The 22081-nt window shown below is 40.6% G+C and overlaps 1 protein-coding gene across 1 annotated transcript in view; it reads right to left on the bottom strand.

The window, feature by feature from the left end:
* Positions 1-22081, bottom strand: part of LOC126463460 (ribosome quality control complex subunit NEMF-like) — a 73511-nt gene that overhangs the window by 21287 nt on the left and 30143 nt on the right. Inside the window, exons 5-10 of the mRNA XM_050096159.1 lie at positions 20398-20561; positions 20084-20287; positions 13393-13679; positions 13133-13243; positions 12854-13050; positions 6545-6725 (exon numbers count right to left, since the gene is read on the bottom strand). Coding sequence (XP_049952116.1) covers positions 6545-6725; positions 12854-13050; positions 13133-13243; positions 13393-13679; positions 20084-20287; positions 20398-20561 — 1144 coding nt within the window. The remainder of the gene's footprint in view (positions 1-6544; positions 6726-12853; positions 13051-13132; positions 13244-13392; positions 13680-20083; positions 20288-20397; positions 20562-22081) is intronic.

Genomic DNA, 22081 nt, shown 5'->3' with positions numbered 1-22081 from the left:
GAATACTCAAGTGGCTCAGTGTCCAGATGAATGTTTCTGCCATACCAGAGCTGTGGAGGTCAACTAAGAGGTCTTGGATGTCAGAAACCAAAACATTTATGGGGTAGCACTGAGATATACCCTGTAAGCAGCTCATGGAGTCGCTACAAACCAGGAATATGTTTGCGGTGAGATTAATGTACTGGAAAGGCTGTGATAAGGTCACCAACTCTGCAGTGTTCGTGCCCCTCGTGTGTGCAAATGCATAATCAACTATGTCACTGATCCGCCTATGTAGACGCATGTGGAATATGGGTAGTCATGGAGAACTGAACAGAACATGTGTCTGATAATGGTGGGATCAGCATTTTTCTTAGTGCTACAGAAGCGGTCCAACTGAATTATTGGACTGGGTAGGGGGGAGAGAGGGAGGGGGAAGGTACTTAAAGGGAACTCCATGAACACAGGCAGAAGTGGGCAGTTGGAGGCCCTTGTATAGAGTTTCAACCAAATCCCAGCTGGTCTAACAATTTCTGGGAGATTTATGAACAGTCTGAGCAATTGGTTGTGAAACAGAATCGTGTAACAACACATGGGTAAACCCGTGACAGACTGTGACCACGTAGTTCGTCAAGAGTTGCTGGTATTTGACCCCCAGTGGTGGGGTACAAGCTTCCACCAGTAGGCTGTATACAGAACTAACATGGAAATTTCCAGTTGCTGACCACTCACCACTGTAGAGCACAAGCTCAATACTGATAGTGCTGCTGACACATAAGTGACAAATCCTTAGCCTAGGCAGGATAAAATCAAAGCTTTGTAAAATCACTGAATATCTGTGTGGTCTGTGCCCAGAAGGTGCTGCTGAGAAATCTGAGGGCATTAAATTTCCTCGCGCAAGAAGTCTTGAGCTGGCGTATCTGTGGTATTCATGTTAACTTATTGTCAAATAAGTGACCCAAACTTGTTACAGAGATAAAATTTTGGGTGTGAGTGCAGAATCCTCAGTCTACAAAAGTGCATGATGCGAGTCTTAGTGGGAGAAAACTGATATTCTTGATTCAGGACCCAGTTATTTGCTTTTTGTACGGCCCCCTGAAGTTGACATTCTGCAGTGCACAACAATGTAGGGCCATAACAGGCAAAGATTGCCCACATGTAGTGATAGTGAAACTGTGGATCCCACTACAGTTACGATACCAAATCATAGTGAGGGCATAGAAGGTAACACTCAAAACTGAGCCCTGAGAGACCCCAATTTCCTGTATGCATTGGCTGCCGAGGGCTGAACCTATCTGGACCCAAAACAGTCATAGGGAGATGGGAAATTCTGGATAAAAATCGGTAAGCAGCACTGGAAGCCCTACTTGCGCAGAATAGACAAAATGTATTGGCATCAAGTGTTATCGTACACCTTTTACAGATCAAAGAACATGGCAATCAGATATTGACGATGTGCAAAAGCATTGCATATTGCAGATCCTAGATGAATTAACGGGTCTGAGTTGCATCGAAATGCCTGAAAGCCATGTTGAAATTTCAATAATATCCTCTGGCTTCCAGGTCCCAATAAAGTCATCTGTTAACCATTCTCTCAAATAATTTACACAGTTTACAATTAATCAATATGTGTGTTTTCTCCTGGTTTCTGGTAAGAATAATAATACACTCCTACCATTGGGCATGGGGGGGGGGGGGGACAGTAGTGGGGAGGGAGAAGGAGGAGGACTCCCCTTCCTGCCAAATGAGCTTGAAAAACCAAAGGATGTGTTGTATGCTGTTCTTGTTAAGGTGTTTAAGCATTTGATTACGGATTTTACAGAGACCAGGGGCAGTCTTGTGGTACTCTGCTAAAGTGCTGTGAAATTCCCATTCACTTAATGGAACACGGCAAGATTCAGGGCCTTGTACGTAGAACGATAAGTAGTTTCACTCCACGAGGTGTGTTTGCCTCAGGAAATTAGTATGGCAGTTACTGAATACAGATACTTTGGTGAAGTGTACTGTAAAACATTTACCAATGACCGTGGGAAAAGAACAGATGTTGCCAATGAGGGATGTGTCAGAAGCTAATGTGGACAAAATGCAGCAGTGTTTAGTCCATATTTGAGATGATGGGGTGAGCGCTCTCAAAGATGGTATGTACTCTTCTGCTTCCTTTTCTTTATTAAAATCTGTGCATTCCCTCAAAGTTTCTTGTTTTGCATCCCGCCTGGAGGCGGCGCATGGGTCTGCTCCTGAAAACTGAAGGGTAGGCCGAATGTAGGAAGCTAGGAGGAGCAGGTGAGGTAGAACACTTGGTACTGCAATTAAAAGTGGTTTTACTGTATCACCACACAATAATTTGAATACATCAATTGTACTTAACTTTGGCTGAGATGAGCACATAGGTGCAAAGCTGTACATCAAGTTACAAAAGCAAAATCTGTAGTGGCTCGCCAACTATGAAATAGAAACAATGTTGCTTGGTCGTCTACTTGGAATCAAATGGGCTGAATCTGGAGCGGCACTCGCAGAGCTGCACAGCGACGGCTAGAGGGCGCTGTCGTCGGTGTCGTAGTGTCAACCTAGCAGAGTGCACCTACGTTGTGGCATTGTAGCTATCGAAACCACATCTTGAATGCTATTAAATGCTCTGCAGAAGGATAATGTTTGTGTGACTGAAGTGCTCTTTTACGCTCCCTGATAGCTGCAGTATTACTTCAGACCATCATGGCACATGTATTCAGTGCGAAGGACCCGAACAAAATGATATCATTGCTGCCACAGTATTTATAATAGAGTCAATATCATCTCATACCACTCCTCCGATGTCCTTCTCTTGACTGATTTCAAAAGTTGTTTTGAAAGTGAAAACAATTGGCCTTCCAAAGTGACCAATGTGGTTTATGTTCCATTAGGTGGTAGGTTGGGGGCGGGGAGGGAGGGAGGGGAGGTGCAAAAGAGGAGAGGGAGAGAGATGCTCAGGCTGCTGATTGTAAAATTGATGGCTCTGCCCTAGAGGTATGATGCAAGCCATGGACAAAAAATTGTCATAGCAATTCCAATGATGTTACAGGGCCAAGAGAAAAACTGCTATCTGTATATTCAATTGGTAACTTAACTACGACTGTTTTGGGCATAATCTGTATTAATGTATTTGTGATGCTTTGAATAAAGAAACAACTTCATTACACAGGTCATTGTAAATGAGAGTACAATATATGACACTTAGTTTATGAGAAGCACCATATTTATTTTGAAAATCTAGATGTTGGACTGTAGTCTTACCTTCCAGCAGAAAGTGCTGCATTTCAAGAAAAGGTCTGATGATGAGATATAGGGACTGTGAAGAAATAACAAGGTGAGCAAAACTGGATAACAGGAAATCACTGCTATCAAGCAGGATTTACCTTGCTAGTTAATATCACAATTCAGGTGCAGTGGAACTTCACAGGTTATACCCTTCTGCATCAAAATCTTGCTTTCTGCCTAATGAGATGGGCATGTTGGCAAGGCCACTAGTATGGGTGAGTTTAATCCATTTCATTGCGGACTGTCACCCCTGATGTCCCCACTCCAACTGAACGCTCTCCCCGTGGGCAATGCCCCACCATGGCAACAGGTACCTGGGATAATAGCTGTTGCCCTGAGCCCCAGATTGGACAGACACCTATTCCTTCTGCAGCTTGTGTTATAGTGGTTAGTGTTGCTGCCTTTCGATTACGGGGTACCAAGTTTAATTCCCAGCCGGGTTGGAGATTTTCTCAGCCTGGGGACTGGGTGTTTGTGTTGTCCTCATCATTTCATTATCATGGGAAAATGGCACGACTGGACAGTGACAAGACTGGGAATATGCATGGGTGCTGATAACCAGGCCGATGAACACCCCACAACCGAAAATCATCATCATCAAATTCCTTCAATAGTTTGATACCTGCACTGTCAGAGAGCTACCATCATCATGATACATGACAACCCCTCAATGATGGATTGGCAACTGCATTGGATTCAGAGTGTGAACATAAATCCACTCTTGTAGTAAGTGCAGAAGATCACAGCACACAACGGATAGACTGTGTACCAGAAAGTGCCCTTCCCTGAACAGCCTGCACTTTTGTAATATTTAGAAAACTGGAGGTCAGACATCTAAAGTGGTCCATAAGTAGAATAGCCAACAAGGTTGAGGGAAAAGTTGCAAGGTGAGCTAAGGCTGACAGGTGTCCTAAAACAGCCAAGTCATCAATGTAAGAGCTTGACTATGCAGAAGACTCCTTTTAGTCACCTCCCATGACATCCAAGGAATAACTGTGGGTCCATTCTGGTCCCTGACACTGCACGGGAGATTATACATTCTTGTTTCCAGTTTAAGCATCCAAAAATTTCTCTAGGACCACTGAGAATAGTTCTGGTGATACCAAACCTTCTTGCCTCAGTCGTCCTTAGATTATTAATGTCTCACTAAGCCGATTAAGTATAAGACAAGTTGTAATGTACCACTGATGTGTATGTTCTTCACTATACTAACAATGGTTGAATCAGTACCTTATTTTTCATGGACTGTTAGTATATTAGCACCAATTTTGTATAAACTGAGTCAAAATCTTTCTCAAAGTAGATGAATCTTAGCACATATTTGAAACCAAAAGGAATATAACAGATACAGTACATCATGTTACGAATAATACCTCCCCATACACTCAATAAGTGCATACTAAAAAATGTGCATGAGTTTACTATAAGAGAAACAGAATAGGTCACTGCCAGACTACATTGAAGACAATATAAGTGGGCAAAGAGCCCCCCATCCCCCTCTTAAAAGCAAAATACAATCACATATAATGGAGAAATATTAAGCACATCATAAGCATAAGTATAATAAAAGCCCAACTGCAGCTAAAAACAAAAGTAGAAACAACGCTGATTTATCGTACCCCCCAAAAGGATTATTCAAAATAAATAAATAAATAAACAATGAATATAATAGAGGGAAACATTCCGCATGGGAAAAATATATCTAAAATCAAAGATGATGTAACTTACCACATGAAAGCATTGGTATGTTGATAGACACACAAATAAACACAAACACACACACAAAATTCAAGCTTTCGCAACGAAAGGTTGCTTCATCAGGAAAGAGGAAAGGAGAGGGAAAGACGAAAGGATGTGGGTTTTAAGAGAGAGGGTAAGGAGTCATTCCAATCCTGGGAGCGGAAAGACTTACCTTAGAGGGAAAAAGGGACAGGTATACACTCGCGCACACACACATATCCATCCGTGTCTGTATATGTGCGGATGGATATGTGTGTGTGCGCGAGTGTATACCTGTCCCTTTTTCCCTCTAATGTAAGTCTTTCCGCTCCCGGGATTGGAATGACTCCTTACCCTCTCCTTAAAACCCACATCCTTTTGTCTTTCCCTCTCCTTTCCTCTTTCCTGATGAAGTAACCTTTGGTTGCGAAAGCTTGAATTTTGTGTCTGTGTTTGTGTTTATTTGTGTGTCTATCAACAAACCAACGCTTTCGTTTGGTAAGTTACATCATCTTTGATTTTAAATAAATAATGACCTAGAAGAATTACCTGAGACAACATAGGAAGATAAGTAAATGAAAAAATATTACAACGGAGAGAGAAAATCATAACCCTAGTATAAGTCTATAGTGAAATATAAATTTAAGGTAAAAACTGATTCCTATGTTACTAAAAAATTAAGACAAATGCTTTCAAAGCTTTTAACAATACAGGAACTTTGTTCTATTTCACAGAACTGTGAATGAGTGGAAAAGAAAAAAGAAACTAAAAAGTCACTTTATAAATGACAATGTACTAGGATGGTCGTCAACATCCCATGCTAATGGGAAGATTCAACAAGCTTGATAGATGGTGCATATGAATCAATAAAGTTCAAAGTGAATATGCTGTTTTCTATGGATTCATGATTGAATCTTTAGTTCTGAGTTTACAGCAGAGAACAAATACAAAAGTGTGGAGATCTGCCAGCACTTATTGCAGTATAAAACCAACGAAGGTGAACAATTTTTGAGTAGAACAATTTCTGTAGTGAATGGATGAACATTGTCTTGTTACCTAAGTTTCTTTTCTGTCATGTACTGCATTGAAAAACTGCTACGCTGGCTCTGAAACTGTTTGCATACAATTATTTTTTATTTCAAGATTTTATTTATTCCCATACTTTTCGTAGGCAAATAACTGTGCTTTCCACAGAACTGAACAACCAACTTTTGTCCCCTAGCTTCATATTAAGTTTTCTTATCATGTATACAATCAAGGCTCAATTTTCTACAGTAACAATTTTGAAGATTAAGAAAAAAAATAACATTTCTTTCTCCAATTCTGACAGTCACATGGCTACACATTTTTGATTGCTGGGTCAATGCTTCCCTAGTAGAAATCATAAATGTGTATGTTTCCTTATTAAATATTTAAAACATTACAACTATTATTTGACATATAAAATGTTCGTTTTTACAACATTATCCATAATGTGTGACAAGCTGTATTGATTTACTATTCTTATTCTGAAATTACAACAAAATAAACTATGACAGGACTGTCCACTTACCTGTAGCACATTGCCATGATGCCAGCCTCATTGAGGGTTTTCGGGGGCACTGGCTGCCCAGATGGATTTTTGATAACAATACTACTTGCTCCCTGCACATCTGCATGAACATATATGTCACCTTGTCTCATATAACGTTTCACAATCAGTTCATTCTGCTTTGGATCACGACCTCCAATGACTGAAATAAGAGAGAAAGAGAAAAGAAACTGGATTATCTTAGTTTTCAGTCAAATTATTTTTTTTTGTCTGCTTGTGCAGAATTTTCTGCCATACAGGATTGAGAAAGAGAACTTTTCGTCGTAATTAAATAAACTTTATAAGTAGTTTTCCAACTGTAAAATCAAAAGGACAATGACATTTTTATGAACAGGTTAATGCTATAACAAATAAATCTTTCCTAATGTGACAGCTAAATGTCTCACTTTCTGTACTTTCCACATAAAGGAGTTTTTTGTGGGATATACACACAAAATTCCACTTTTTAGGAATGGTTGAAAAGTAAAAAAGTAACATATACCTAGACAACTGTGCACAGGAAGAGGTGAAGGAGAAAGAGGCAGCCATCAAAATGGTGTAAAAGATCAGTGGGACGCCATGAATGAAACAGGAAGGGAGTAGAGGCACAAGTAACAGCTTGTATTACGACAATATTAAAGTAGGTGGTGATGACTGGCTGCATTAAACAGGTGTTATTAGGCATTTCCGTGAATCTAAATAATATGCCTCAACTGGTGGTGGTACTAACTTTTGCCAATAGGCACCTGTCGCCAAGTGTTGCTTCACCTAAGAAATGGATCTGTACTAAAGGTGTTCAAGCTGAAGAAGGTGTTCAAGCTGAAGATAACTACTGTTGGATCTTGGTGAGGCATCTTTAGGTCAAGGGATAACATTTATGTAGATTAACCACTTCAAAAAAATTTTCAAACAAGTAGGCACAGGGCGGAATAATCACAATAGAAGTTACCTGTGAAGGCTTAGGGCAGGCAGTCTGTGAAATACATAGTATCTTTGAACTATCGTATGGTAGATGTCAATGGTTTCAAGTACATAAAAAGAACATGAGAAAAAGTATATCCTTTCCTTTGAAGAGCACAACAAGTAATTCAAAGTGAGTCAAACTTAATGTGCAGAATCAGAACAGCCAAAGAAATGTGGATGTATTGTTCCGATCCTACAATGAAGCAGCAATCTTCTCAAAAGAAGATACTATTGTCCAGTGGGTGAAGAAACATGGTCACTGTTTATTTACCCATCCTACTCACCTGCGTACAATTATGGTATCTATACACTTTACTAAATTCCCCTGCTGCTTTTGTTTGTCTATGTGAAGACTAACCTCAGGAACAACTGTAGGGATTTTCAACTATTTTTCCGGGTAGACAGATTCAAAGGGAAGGTTTGTATATATAATTTATAATAATAATAATTATTATAATTACACGTCATCAGGCCACTGTTTCTTAGTGCCACCCTTGCAAAGCCAGGGCAAGTCACTAATATTGGCAAAAAAGGAGACTTTAGTTGCAATGACAATGTTTTAACTCCAGCGGTGCTTCCAACAATCTCTCTCTCTTTCTCACACACACACACACACACACACACACACACACACACACACACACACACACACACACCGCAGTGTAACTTATCACTCTGGTAAACTGACATGTTGCACAACGTATATTGTAACAAAAAAATGATGATTGGCACTATAAAGATATTCTTTAGTTTAAATAGTCAATTTACACTTGCCTACTATTTGGGAATCTTATCTCATTTGTGCACAAAATCTTGTGCAGATGGACGCAGCATTTCTGAAAGACAGGATGACGATAGCTGCTTTATCAAGCTTTGCTGTAGCTGCTGATTTATACTGTGCAGTGTGTCCCACTTTTCAGATGCGTTGTTTGCCACAGAGCAATAAGTACCGTGACAATCGGCATCATGTCATGGGAACTACAGAGTTCATCTATTAACAAAAATTGTTATGAAATATTTTCTGGTTTTAAATAAGAGTCAATAAATGAATGTTTCTGGAGAAATGGTTTAGATCATTTAGCAGATGAAGAAAACATCTCATCAACTAGCACAGAAGAAAATGCAGAAGTCAAGATGTTTGCAATGAAAAGGAAATGCACAGTCATTCAGATCACTCACAACAAAAAGGCTGAAAGTCAGCATTAATAAGGATTAACAGTGATGGTGAAATTTTATCCAAGTACACCCACAGTTCACACGAGGTAACACTTCATTCTGGCACAGTCCCCACAGTAAATGTAACCCCCCCCACACACACACAGAGAGAGAGGGGAAAGGGGATAAAGGTCTTTAGTGACAGAATAAAAACTTGAATTGGTGAAGGAAAATGTGGTGGCCTTTCCAAAGGAACCATCCTAACATTTTCCTTAATCAGTTTCAGGAAACCACAGAAAATGTGTACTGTATGGCCAGATGGAGGATTTGAACTCTGAGTCTCCTGAATGCATGTCCAATGCCTTAACCATTGAGTCACCTCACCTGGCACACAAAACATACAGGCCTTTAAAAATATCACTCAAATGCTGTCAAAGGTAGCCCTTCCCATGAAACCAAAGTGCCATCTGCCAATTTTCTTTTATCTCATCTATCATTGCAAATCTTTGCTCTTTCAATGGCATTTTTAACTCTGGACATAAAAAGAATTCACTGGGGCCAGGTCTGGAGAGTACGAGGATGAGGCAGCACAGTGATTTCAATTTTTGTGCAGTAGTCATGAACCAAGAGGGAGGAATGTATGGATGTATTATCACGGTGCAAGAGGAATGAATTGTTTCACCACATTCTAGACCATTTTCTTGCAGGCATCGAAACACATCCCGATAGTACCATCGTTTAACAGTTTGTCCCTGTGGCACTAATTCATGATGAACTAATCTTTCAAAGTGAAAGAAAACTATCAGCATGGCCTTGACATTTGACCTGACTTGACGAGCTTTTTCCAGTCTTGGAGAACCTTTCCCGACCCACTGTAAAGATTGAACCTTGGTCTCAACATCATAAGCGTAGACCCACATCTCATCACCAGTTATGATTCTCTTAAGGAACATCTCATTCTCATTTGCGTGATCCAAAAGCTCTCCACAGAATGTGAGGCAAGGTTTTGACTCATGAGCCATGGGATGAACTTGGCGGCAACACGATGCATTTCGAGATGCTGTGTCAAGATTTCATGACGTGATCCAACTGAAAAGTTACATTCATCTGCAATCTCTCAGTCAGTCAGTCTTCAATTGGTACACACAGTTTTGATGATGTTGCAGACATGAGCGTTGGCAGTAGATGTCGAAGGGCATCCTGAACGAGAATCATCTTTAACTTCCATCTGGCCATTTTTAAACTGTGTGAACCATTTGTTACAACAAGTATGGCTTCATCACTCATCACCATAAACTCCCTGCATAATTTGGTGTGTCTCTTAAAGGTTTTTTTGAGTTTTACACAAAATTTAACGCACAAGCGTTGCTCCTCAACCTCCGCCATCTCGAAATTTGCTGTGTGATGCAACGTCCTACTCAATACAGCACTGAACAATAACTCACACACATACAACAATGAAACTTCTGGCAGTTATATATCAAACACAGGCGTGTGCAGGGATGCAAACCGCATTTCACTCCAACACTCCATTGGCACGAAATTACGAATTTTCCAGTATTTTTTGAACAGACCTCATATATGAGTCTCCTCCAGTTTCCCCTGTCCATCCAAAGTTCCTCATAATTGTCACACAGTGACAATGGGTACATCTCTCTCCAGTACCTTCGAGATTTTATTCCTCCCACAGTTGCAAGACCTTTCTTTTGTTTAGTGGGTTATGCCAAGATAGATGTTTTAAAGGATTCTGCTGGAACCATAAATCACCGTCTTTTATGTAATTTTCTGGTGGCAACAGCGAAGGAGCTTCACTTTATTTGACTAAGATTACTACTAGATGGCCTTGTCAGTGTAACTACATCTAAGTTAGCACTCTCTTATTATATCTTGCAGGAGCAAGAAGCTATGAAGAAATTAGCAAAAAAGTACCACAATTAGAGATGCTGTGTGCATGAGCAAACACAAGAACTGGATAACCAGATAACCAGGAGTCTGAAGCACATTCTTACTATATCCAGTTCTTCAGGGTGTTGCTATACAGGGTGAGTCACTAACTATTGCCACCTAGGACATCTCCGAAAGTATCATAGTAACTGAAAAATTTGTGGGACAAATGTTGTATGGGACAATGGGGGCTATAATATGACGGTTTTTGTTGCTAGGTGGGGTCGCATCAGAGATATGAAGGTCAATTTTTTTTTTTAATTTTCTGATAGCTGCTATAGAGGTGAGTCCAATGATGTGTAGCAGTAAGATCTTTCAAGGTCAACAAAGGTCAAAAAGGTGGCATGAACGTCCATTTACAGAAGGTGTTCGAAGTGATGACCATTGGTATCGATGCAGTGCTGCAATCTTCCTATCATGGATTGAGTGGTATTCCTTATCACATCGGCACTTGTCAAAGCACATGCTCAGACAATTCTCTCTTGTATATCATGCGAATAGTAAATATTTGCTGAATACGGCATATCCATCTAATGTGCCATTGACATGTAAACATCATTTGACGGTTTTGCAATACAACACTAATAGGAACAGTAGGACTAGTATTGTTGAATCAGGTGAATGTGAATGATGTATTCCTTCGAGGAGCAGGTCGACATGCTTCTCGTTTATGGAGAATGCCAATGAAATTCAATGAGAGCTAGAAACTCATAAGCTGAAAGATATCCTCAACATACTCACCCTACACATAAAATATGTGTACAATAAATTGAGAACAACTGGATCTTTAACACATTGGAAACACATCCGGCAAAGGAAAGTTACTAACAAGGAAACAGAAATTGGTACTCTTGCCACTTGGTTCAATATCCTTGAGTTAGTCCGCATCAAATCACAAGGGAATCTGGTATGAGCCAGAGTAGTGTTGTTCATATTCTGTACCCCCATATATATTCTTTACCATATCAGTCTCCACCTACTATTAACTGGTATGGATTGTATGTGTCACACTGAATTCCGCTGATGGGCTCAACTTCAGATTCAGAGGGATGACACATTTATTAATTTGATTTTATTTACTGGCGAGGCTACATTCACGAACCATGGAAATGTTTATTTGCATAACATGCATTATTGGGCAACTGAAAATCCATGTTATTTGCAGCAAGTTGCACACCAAAAACCGTCGTTGGTGAATGTATGGTGTGGGATTCTGGAGGATAGAATTATAGGTCCCTATTTCATCGAAGGAAATCTTAATGGTAGGAAGTACACCACATTACTGCAAGAAACATTAGATCTGTTATTGGAAGAAATACCTTTAGGAACAAGGAACCGAATGTGGTATCAACACAATGGGTGTCCAGCACCTTTTTCACTGATGACTAGAAATGATTGCAAAGACAATTCCCAAATCGTTGGATTGGACATGGAGGAGATTTGTCGTGGCCGGCTCGTTCGCCAGACTTGATGCCTCTGGAATTTTTCTAGTGGGGATTCATAAAAGACATTGTTTATAAAGACGTTCCAACTACACCTGAAGATATGCGAGAGAGAATTGTCAGAGCATGTGCTTTGATAAGTGCCGATGTGATAAGGAATACCACTCAATCCATAATAAGAAGATTGCAGCCCTGCATTCATACCAATGGTCATCACTTCGAACAATTTCTGTACATGGACATTCATACCCCCTTTGTGACCTTCGTTGACCTTCCAAGACACATCATTGGGTTCATCTCGACAGCTGTTATCAGAAAATAAGTACCAACTATAGCACCCCATTTAAAAAAACAAAGTTGACCTTCATATCTCTGAAGTGACCCCACCTACCAACAAAAAACCAACATCATATTGTGGCCCCCATTGTCCCATGCAACTTTTGTCCCACAACTTTTCAGTTCCTATCATACTTTCAGAGTTATTCTTGGTGACAATAGTTAGCGACTCATCCTATACTATATAAGAACTGCAGTCAAACAGTACCACCCAAAACAATTACAGTACTAAAGTAGGTCTTGGAAAAATACTGAAGATGTATGTTACACACTAATTTTGACGCTTTTTTGTCATTTAAGATATTACAAGAATGTTACAGATTTTCTACCTTAAGTGTATCTGCATGATGAACATCAGTCACCTACAAGTAAGTGTTGTCTTTCCTCATTTTTCTTTATTGTTTCTGGCCTGGAATTTCTCTTATTGTAATATTCCCTCTACGTCACTTACCCAAATAATTCTCGGAGCTAATAAACCAGTGGAATTTTTCAAACCAATACACTTTTCGTGCTTTACTGATGTTTACCATTGCTTGAACTTCCTTAAGAGTTTGTTTTGTTTTCCTCTCAGCAGACTTCAGGGCCTTGCTATGAGACTCAATGGTTTTCTGTTGCTTTTTGGCAGCATTTCTTTTCTGTTCGTAGTACCTGTAAAATGGGAATTTTGTGATTCAAATAAGCAGTTTCATCTTACATATCTGTTACAAACCATAATAATGTTTATTGTCACCTCCTTGCATTGGAATACGCAGACAGATCCAAATCAACATCAATTGTCATTGGTTTAAGAACTTCATCCCTACTTTCATCATCTGAGTAATCCTCATCAGCATACGGATCACTGAAAGCACAATGTCAACAGAATTAAAAATTTAAAGGACATTAGAACAGATATTTAAAAAAAGTTCACTGGCAAAATGTTTAATTTTTATGGACCATATTCAACAGTAACAGAAAAACAATAAATATATTGAAATATTTTTAGTTTACCTGAGATGCAGTGTGATATGATTAATTTGAAGTTTGAGTCCTTTAATTGCACATGCAACAGGATGCTGACGGTTTTGGAGTTCTGTTACCATGGCCTGTATGTCTGGCCACGACATCTGATTGGCCAGTGCGGCACGAATAGCCATGATAGCATCATCAACCAACTGTTGGTTGCGGGTTATCAGCTCAGCCCGCTGCTTATCCAGTTCTTGTGTTTGCTCAAGCGCTTGAAGTCTCTGATCATGGTCCTTTCTTACATTTGCTAGTTTCTTCATAGCTTCTCGCTCCTGCAATTGATACCCTCATAAATTTCAAGCTCAAATGAGAAAGTGTGTTGCATTTACAGCACAATTTATTAACATAGTATGCACCATCTACTCACTTTTTTGCATTCCTTCTTTCTGGAGTAAAAAATTAAAAAGACTTTGGACCATAAGCATTACTGCCACCAAATTATTCAACAGTAGTATAGTGTAAATGAGGCTGACAAAGCGTAATTATTGAACACAATGTTCTGTGCTGGTTTGTAGTGAGTTACATGAAAGTGAGTTCTGCTCCATTACAGACACTACAGACAGCTGTTCCTTGCACAAGAAATTTCAGTTTCCATAATGTAAAGCACTTATCAACTCTGTCTCCTACTTAACATGGAAAGGAGTTAGCATAAAACCAAAAAACAGATCCCACTTATGTTCCAGAACAAAATTTTCACTCTGCAGCAGTGTGTGTTCCGATATGAAACTTCCTGGCAAATTAAAACTGTGTTCTGGACCAAGAATCGAACTTGGGACCTTTGCCTTTTGCGGGCAAGTGCTCTGCCAACTGAGCTACCCAAGCACGACTCACGACCCATTGTCACAGCTTTACTTCTACCACTAACTCATCTCCTACCTTCCAAACTTCACATAAGCTCTCCTGCGAATCTTGCAGAACTAGTACTCCTGGAAGAAAGTTCGCAAGATAGGAGATGAGGTACTGGCGGAAGTAAAGCTGTGAAGACAAGTCCTGGGCCATGCTTGGGTAGCTCAGTTGGCAGAGCACTTGCCCGCGAAAGTCAAAGGTCCCGAGTTCAAGTTTCAGTCCGACACACAGTTTTAAGGAGGAGGAGGAGATTAGTGTTTAACGTCCCATCGACAACGAGGTCATTAGAGACAGAGTGCAAGCTCTGGTGAGGGAAGGATGGGGAAGGAAATCGGCCGTGGCCTTTCAAAGGAACCATCCCAGCATTTGCCTGAAGCGATTTAGGGAAATCACGGAAAACCTAAATCAGGATGGCCGGAGGCGCGATTGAACCGTCATCCTCCCGAATGCGAGTCCAGTGTGCTAACCACTGCGCCACCTCGCTCGGTCACAGTTTTAATCTGCCAGGAAGTTCCCACTTATGTTGTTGCAGCCTCCTCAAAAACAATGCCATCAACAGTCTTCCTTTATGAAAAACGTGGTGTAAACCACTATTTAACAAACAGCTGCAGCACTCAGTGAACACAAGACACAGAAATCATCTACCTGTGAGTAACACTCTCTTCTCTATTAATCTGAAAAGTATTTTATGAGGTTTTTGCAAGAACTGAAGATAGTCAGAAAGAAACCTTGTATTTTCAAGGACAATTACATGGTTTTCCCCTGCCATACCCCTTCTATTCTCTGCAGGGATTCTTAAGATTTATTTAACTGAGATTTCAGAAGGATCATACATACAGCAGTGACTCAGAATTGTTACCTGATCCACCCAACCCAAATTTAGTTTTCCTAAATACTGCAATGGTTCTTTATGACAACCTATGGCTGTCACATTTCCATTCCCTACTCATTATCAGCAATTTGCATTTGGTGTATTATATATTAAGTGTATTACATCGTTTTTCATCTAATGTTTTTATACAATCTGTTATAATATGACTTTGTTATAATGACCCTATGGAATAAAAAAAAATCTAAACTTTCAGAATATTGCAAAAACTGGAAAGAATGGCAGTGGGGGTGTGTGATGGTATGGGGTTGGGTGGGGGGAGGGGGGAAGGGACAGGAGGGGTGTGTCAGCAATGTTATCTATATCCTAGACAATGCTGATTAGAAGTTTAGTAAACATGAGTAATTAGAAGTTTAGTAAACATGAGTAATCAGAAGTTTAGTAAACATGAATAGTCCTTCCTTAATCTACTTTTAATATGAATTGGGACAGATTATTACCAACCACACTGATGAGGCGCCGAGTAGTGACAAACATATTTGAAAATAGGCTTTGGATGTTATTTGGCTTTGACACAAAGTCTTTTGTCAGATGAACACATGCACGCACGCGCACAGTGCTGCCTGTAGGAGCATGCAGGGAAGAGGTAACGTGATTGGGGCAGGATAGTAAGCTGTTAGTTTCAGCATCATGAGGCTGTGCTTGGCTATGGAGGGGGCGGGGGAGGGGGGGGGGGGGGAGCAGAAAAGACAAGCAGAGAAGGAGGAAGGGAGAAGGGCAATGGAGGTGCACTGGGGTGGGGGAGGGGGGGGGGAGGGGGTGGTGAATAGGAGGCTTGATTAAGGCTGAAGCAGAAGCAGGGAAGGGGATAGAGGCTGGCAGAGTGGAGAAGAGGGACTATAGCCAGTTTCACAAACAATGGTGGTTTACACAGGCCAAGGTACAGATGGGGATACAGTGTTGCCAGCTACAAATGACAGTTGCAGTACACAAATACAAATGCTTTGCACTTGAAGAAAGCATGTATCCTCCAAATTACATCTCTTGCTTACTTATGTACAATTTGTCACTTACTATCACCATCAGCAACGACAAGTTGCTACAAATGGAATAAAAATTCACAATGTAACTCTCAATTATCAAGCTTAATGCTTGCATTGGCTTCATCTGAGCGGACTGCTCAGAATAATACTGAATGTTCACTGACTGTTGCAGAATATGCGATTTAGGTGCACAGAATGAGCCTAAACTCTACCATCATTTGCGAAGGTTGAGGCCAGGGGGTCATGGGAACAAAGGATACATTCCAGAGAGAACTCCTGCCATTTAGAAAAGGTGATGGCTTGAGATGTGATGCAGTCATTGAAGTCAACCACATCGTGTTGCATGGCATGCTCGGCAACTGGTGGTCAAGCTGTTTTTTCGCCACTGTTTGGCATTGGCCATTCATGAGAACACACAGCCTCTTCTTCATGTCCAAGAGAAAACTGCACAGTGTCTGCAGATAAGTTGGTAGACTAAGTGCCTGCTTTCACAAGTGACTCTGCCTTGTAGGAAATTTCTAGGACAGGAATGTAATAGGTGGTAGTGTGAGGATGTATTGCTAAGGTCTTGTATTTCGGTCTTTTGTAAGGACAAGGGCCATAGTTAAAGGGGTTGGCAGGAAGAATGAAACAGGGATGGACCAGAACCAGAATACTGTGTAGGTTCACAGTGCATGGCAGAACAACACTGTGGGAGCACATGCCTCATTTCGGGGCACAAAGAGAGGTAGTCAAAACACTAGCAGAGAATGTGATTCAGTTGCTCCAGCCCTGGGTGACGCCAAGTCATGAAGGGGTACTCCTTTGCCTTTGTGACTGGTCATTGATGATGATGGGTGGGGCTGTATGGAAGGGGCTTCTTGGTGTGGAATTGTTAGAATTTGTCGAAAAGGAGGTATTGTAGGTGGTTGTTAAGTTTTATGTGGATAGCGGTATAGATGGAGCCCTCCGAAACATGTATATCGACAGTGAGAAAGGTGGATTATTAAGCTGACAAGGCCCTGGTGAAATGACTGGGAGAGAAGGTCCTGAGATTTTGGAGGAATATGGATAGGCCACCCTTGCCCTAGGTGCAGATAATGAACATATCAGTGTGTCCGAAGCATGTGTGGGGGTCTGGGATTCTGTGTGGCTAGGAAGGTTTCCTCTAAATGGTCCATAAATAAGTTGGGACAGGATGGTGTCAAGCGGGTTCCCAAATGTTTGTAGGTGATGCCTTCAAGGAAGAAGTAATTATGGGTGAAGATATAGGTGACCATGATGACCAGCAATTTGGTTTGGACTCTGTCGGGCACTGAGAAAGATAGTGTTCAATGGTGGTGAGGCCATGCAACTACTTCCTCAATTATTTGCTGGATTTTCTATCTTCCTCTACAGTTTTTACCCTCTACAGTTCCCTCTTGTACGAGGGAAGTTATTCTGTACCTACTAACCTTCTTGCCAATTTTTTCCATATATTCCTTTCCTCGCCAATTCTCTGGAGTACTACTTCATTTCTCTACCTTATCATTCCACATAGTTTTCAACACTCTTCCGTAGAACCAGGAGGGGGCATAGAGAGTGGTGAGCAGAGTGCCAAGTGGTAAAGGAACAGGAACTGTGGAGAGTCAGTACAGTAAATGGTTGGTATCTTTTATACAGCAGAATGTCTATAGTTAATAGGCTGAAGGTGCTGATCCACGACACAAAGATTCTCTCTGTAGGGGTACTACCCATCTGTAATGGGGTATGCTGGGTGGTTGGGTTTGTGTATTTTAGGAAGGATGAGAGCAGGGATGAGGAGTGGGAGAAATTCATGGGAGAGGGGACTTGAAGAGGGACTGTGAAGAGGGACTGGATATTATGCTGGATTTCTGGAATGGGGCCACTACGGGAGGGCACGTAGGTGGATCTGTCCAACAGCTGATGTGGGTCCTCAACTATGTAATCCCTGCAGTTCGTAACAGTGGTGGAGCCTTTGTTAGCAGGAAGGATTGTAAGGTTGTAATAAGTTTTAATGTGGTGGATTGTGGTTCTTTCTGTGGGTGTGAGGCTAGTTTTCATGTTGAGGGTTTTGGGGGAATGATGACAAGGTAATATTTGAGGTTTGGAAATTCTGGAAAGTTATCAATTGATGGTTCAGTGGCAGCAGGGTGGATCACAGTTGGCTGATGGAATAAACTGATTACAGCAGGGCTGGTTTTGGGACGAGTCTGAATGGTAGGATTGGTGACGGAAAAGTGTTTCCATTGTAGAGATCAGGAGAAGAAGAGAGGATCTTTAATATGCCCATTATGATTGGACTTTGGAGCAGCGGCAGAAAAGGTTGAGGCCTTTGGAAAGGACTGATACTTAGGCTTTTGGAAGACAGGTTCATAATTGTTTATGGATCAGTTTGGGCTCTGGGTTTTGTAGTGTAACAGGAAGAAGTTTCTGAGAGTGTGGCAAATGTAGGAGGTCAGTAACACAGCATTTGGTGACTATGAAGGAGTGTGGGGGAGGTTAGATGGAGGCAGTGATCAGAGGAGGATTTTACAGATGGAGCAGGGGTAGTGCAAGAAGGCTGGGTTCTAGTAATTGGTTTTGCATGACCAGGTTGGTGAGGGTTATAGTCTGATGGAATTTAAAAAGGTTGTGGTCATTATGGAAGGATGGATTGCAGATGGAGCTGGGTAATTTTGTAGTAAGGCTATTTGGGAGGGATTCCACAAGTGAGGCAATAATGCAGGATCAGTATTGCCACAGATGGCAGGAGCAGGGATTTATAGTGGAGGATAAAAAACACTTAGAACTGTCTTAAAAATTACAACTAATAAAAGACAGACAATGAGTAATGTAACAGAACAGCGAACAGAAATAAAGGGAAAGAGTACTGGGTTGTAAGATGGTAGAGAAACTACTAGGCAAAATAAAACAATGGAAACCCAAGGAGGAATAACTTGTGATGAATTAGGATAGAATATTACTCAGCACATAGAGGTAGCACTGAGCAGTAGACAGGCACATTTAATAGTAGATTATTGGATGTTTAGCTTTAGGAGAAGGTTCTAAAGTCCTTTGTCAGAAGAAATAAAAAAATCCCCCCCCCCCCCCCCCGCCACCTACACACACACACACACACACACACACACACACACACACACACACACACACACACACACACACACACACACAGAGTCACCGTTCTCTCCAACTCTCTCCTATTGGCCTAAGTAGTCACGTCAGCAGGAGTGGGTAACGGGGGTACAGAAGTGGTGCATCAATTACTGTGAACAATAATATACATTTAAAAAAAAAGTTGCAAGAGAATTAAAGTAGAAACATAAAGACAGAATAATACACTCACACAATTACCAACCTGCATCAGATATACCAATTTGCTTTGGGGTTCAAAAGAGCACTATGAGTATCAATATAACTATGAATTTCTTAAATACTCAACCTCAGAACAGGGCATAAAATTTAACAGTATTCACATAATACCCAGCTTACTTCATGGTAAGGTATGCAGTCATATTCTCCTATCAACATTATCATACTGTAAGTCACAAACAACAGCATGACCACAAAGAATCTAAGTTTATTCTTCTTCCACTTACAAGCAAACAGCAGCTCAGAATACAAACACAGAAACAATCACAGTACTGATACAAGCAGTTGCTGACAATAAGTGTGAACACAATATAAGAGCGAGTGCCTGCTGCACTGTGCTTATAAAGAGGAGACCTCCGGTAGATGGTGTAGCAGATGATGTGCTGTGTGCACAAGTCAAGTGGCCCACACAGGACGCCTCTGGTGGCTAGCCTGTGCAAATGCCATTTGTAAAATATTTGAAGTGTAGTGTGTTGGGGACCTGGTGCAACTGTACTTAGCCAAGTATTTACATACAGGGTTATAGCATCAACAAATTGTTTCATGTTTATTGTGCAAACTTAAATAATTTCAAAAAACACTAATAAGATTCAGACAACATTCTCACCATCTGCAAAGCTTTCATATCAATCTTTTGACCTTCCAGTGTAGAGAAAAATTCATCCACTGCAGCATCAAAGGTAGGAAATTCCTTATGCGGCTGATTACTATGCTGCTCAAATATCATTGGATGAAATTCTATATTTGTAAAAAAGTCCTCTTCACCTCCATCTGGTAGTGGACGTTTTTCTTTCTTTTGAAGAATGTATCCCTGCACAGTTGTAAATAATACACATAGAAACACCACTTCATGGAAAAAACAAATTTTGAAAATTCTGTGAATTCAAAATAATCAAAGCAAGAATGAAAAATCAGTTCTACCTTTGAAACTTGCCTAGCAGCATTTTCCATAAGCTTTTCAGCTTCAGTGAGTGCTTCACAAAGCTTTGGCAAATCCTCTGTCACATTGAAATTTTTCCCAAATTTACATCCACTGGGAAAGCCACCTCTAAGTAGTACGTGCTCAATGACTGCTGGTCCATATTCTAAACAAATACATGATGATTATTTTGAAAGTTATAGTTCAAACAAACACTACTTCAATCATATGGATTCTATTATCAAAGAAAAGACTGACACAGGAATTGTCTTAATGACAAGATCAAACTTACTTTGAGAAACATGCAAATGTATTTAATTTTAATTTCTAGACAGGTACTGAATACATCTATCGAGCTAAAGTGATGTGAAATTATTACTTTTAAATTATTTTTACTATCACTTTAACAAGTATGTAGCCAGATAGCTGCAGCTGCACAATTTACTTCTGTAACACAATTTGCTGATGCACTGAAGACTGGACATAATTTCCTACGTGGTACTGCAAACTGCCTTGACAGAAGTGCTAACGACAAATTTTGTCAGGGTATATATGCACTTTTAGCATTCGAATTTATGAGATGTGAACTGGTTCACCAACACGTATTGTTCTATTAGCAATGAGCTTTTGGACAGCAAATCTCATGCTATCACCTCTCTGTGAATAGTTCTGATCTACATATGGAGCAGAAGTACGGTATAATGAATGAGAAGGATGCCTGATGTCAGTATACTTTACAGCATGTTTTAGACTAACCAAGTGGATGAGTGAGATTTAATATTTTTTTGTGTTTTGTATTTCTGCTTCACAATGACACTGATAGCAATGGAGCTAAATTTGTATAACATCCAGGGTACATCTGTTGGAATGCCCAAATCTGTAAGCCTCTATGCAGATGAACCATTTGAAATAAATTTGATTCTTTCTGTTGGCTCACTCTGGAGGGTTGGGAGAGAAGTACAGGATACGGAGACATTGCATCTCCACTTGTATATGCCATATGTCCCTGAATGTGTGGCTTGACATGGTGCAGAGACTGTTAATTGGATGTGGGAAGGTCTGTAGTTCAAGAAGATAGGAAAAAAAAGGTGGGCTGTTACCTCTCAATCAGGTAGGGCCTCAATTGGCATCACGAGGCTAAGTTCAGCCCAGTCCAGTCCTTTCACAAAGGAAAAATCCCTGGCAGTACTAGGAATCAAATTTGGGTCCCCCACAAGACAGTCTGTCACAGTGACCACTTGGCTATGGAGGCAGACAGGTAGAAATAAAAACAATAGAAAACTGTAAAAATTTGGGGAACATTGATAGATAATTAGGGGTAAAAAGGACATAAAAAGAAATTAGGGTTAAAAAAAGGATAAAATAGCAGATTATAATGCGCAGCGCCCCTCCTCCACACACGCATGGAGGGAGGGAGGGAGAGATTTATAATGCAGAATCCTTACAGAACACTGGGGGCAGAAATGCTGTGGAAGAGAAACCACGAACAAAGAGGAGCATAAATTAAAACCAAGTGGAAGGTAACAGGCCAAAAAGGAAAAAAGACTAGGTTTTAATGTTGTGCAGTCTTCTACAGATGACACACAATCTCAGATAAGAACGAATTGGGAGGCAATTGGCAAGGCTGTTTTCCAAAGAAATATGCTGAATTCACCTACATCAGTTTAAGTAAACCCAGGAAAACCT

Source organism: Schistocerca serialis, chromosome 1 (assembly GCF_023864345.2).
Source record: "Schistocerca serialis cubense isolate TAMUIC-IGC-003099 chromosome 1, iqSchSeri2.2, whole genome shotgun sequence".
NCBI lineage: Eukaryota > Metazoa > Arthropoda > Insecta > Orthoptera > Acrididae > Schistocerca > Schistocerca serialis.
The sequence above is the reverse complement of the archived record's forward strand: the minus strand, read 5'-3'. Positions and strand labels throughout refer to the sequence as shown.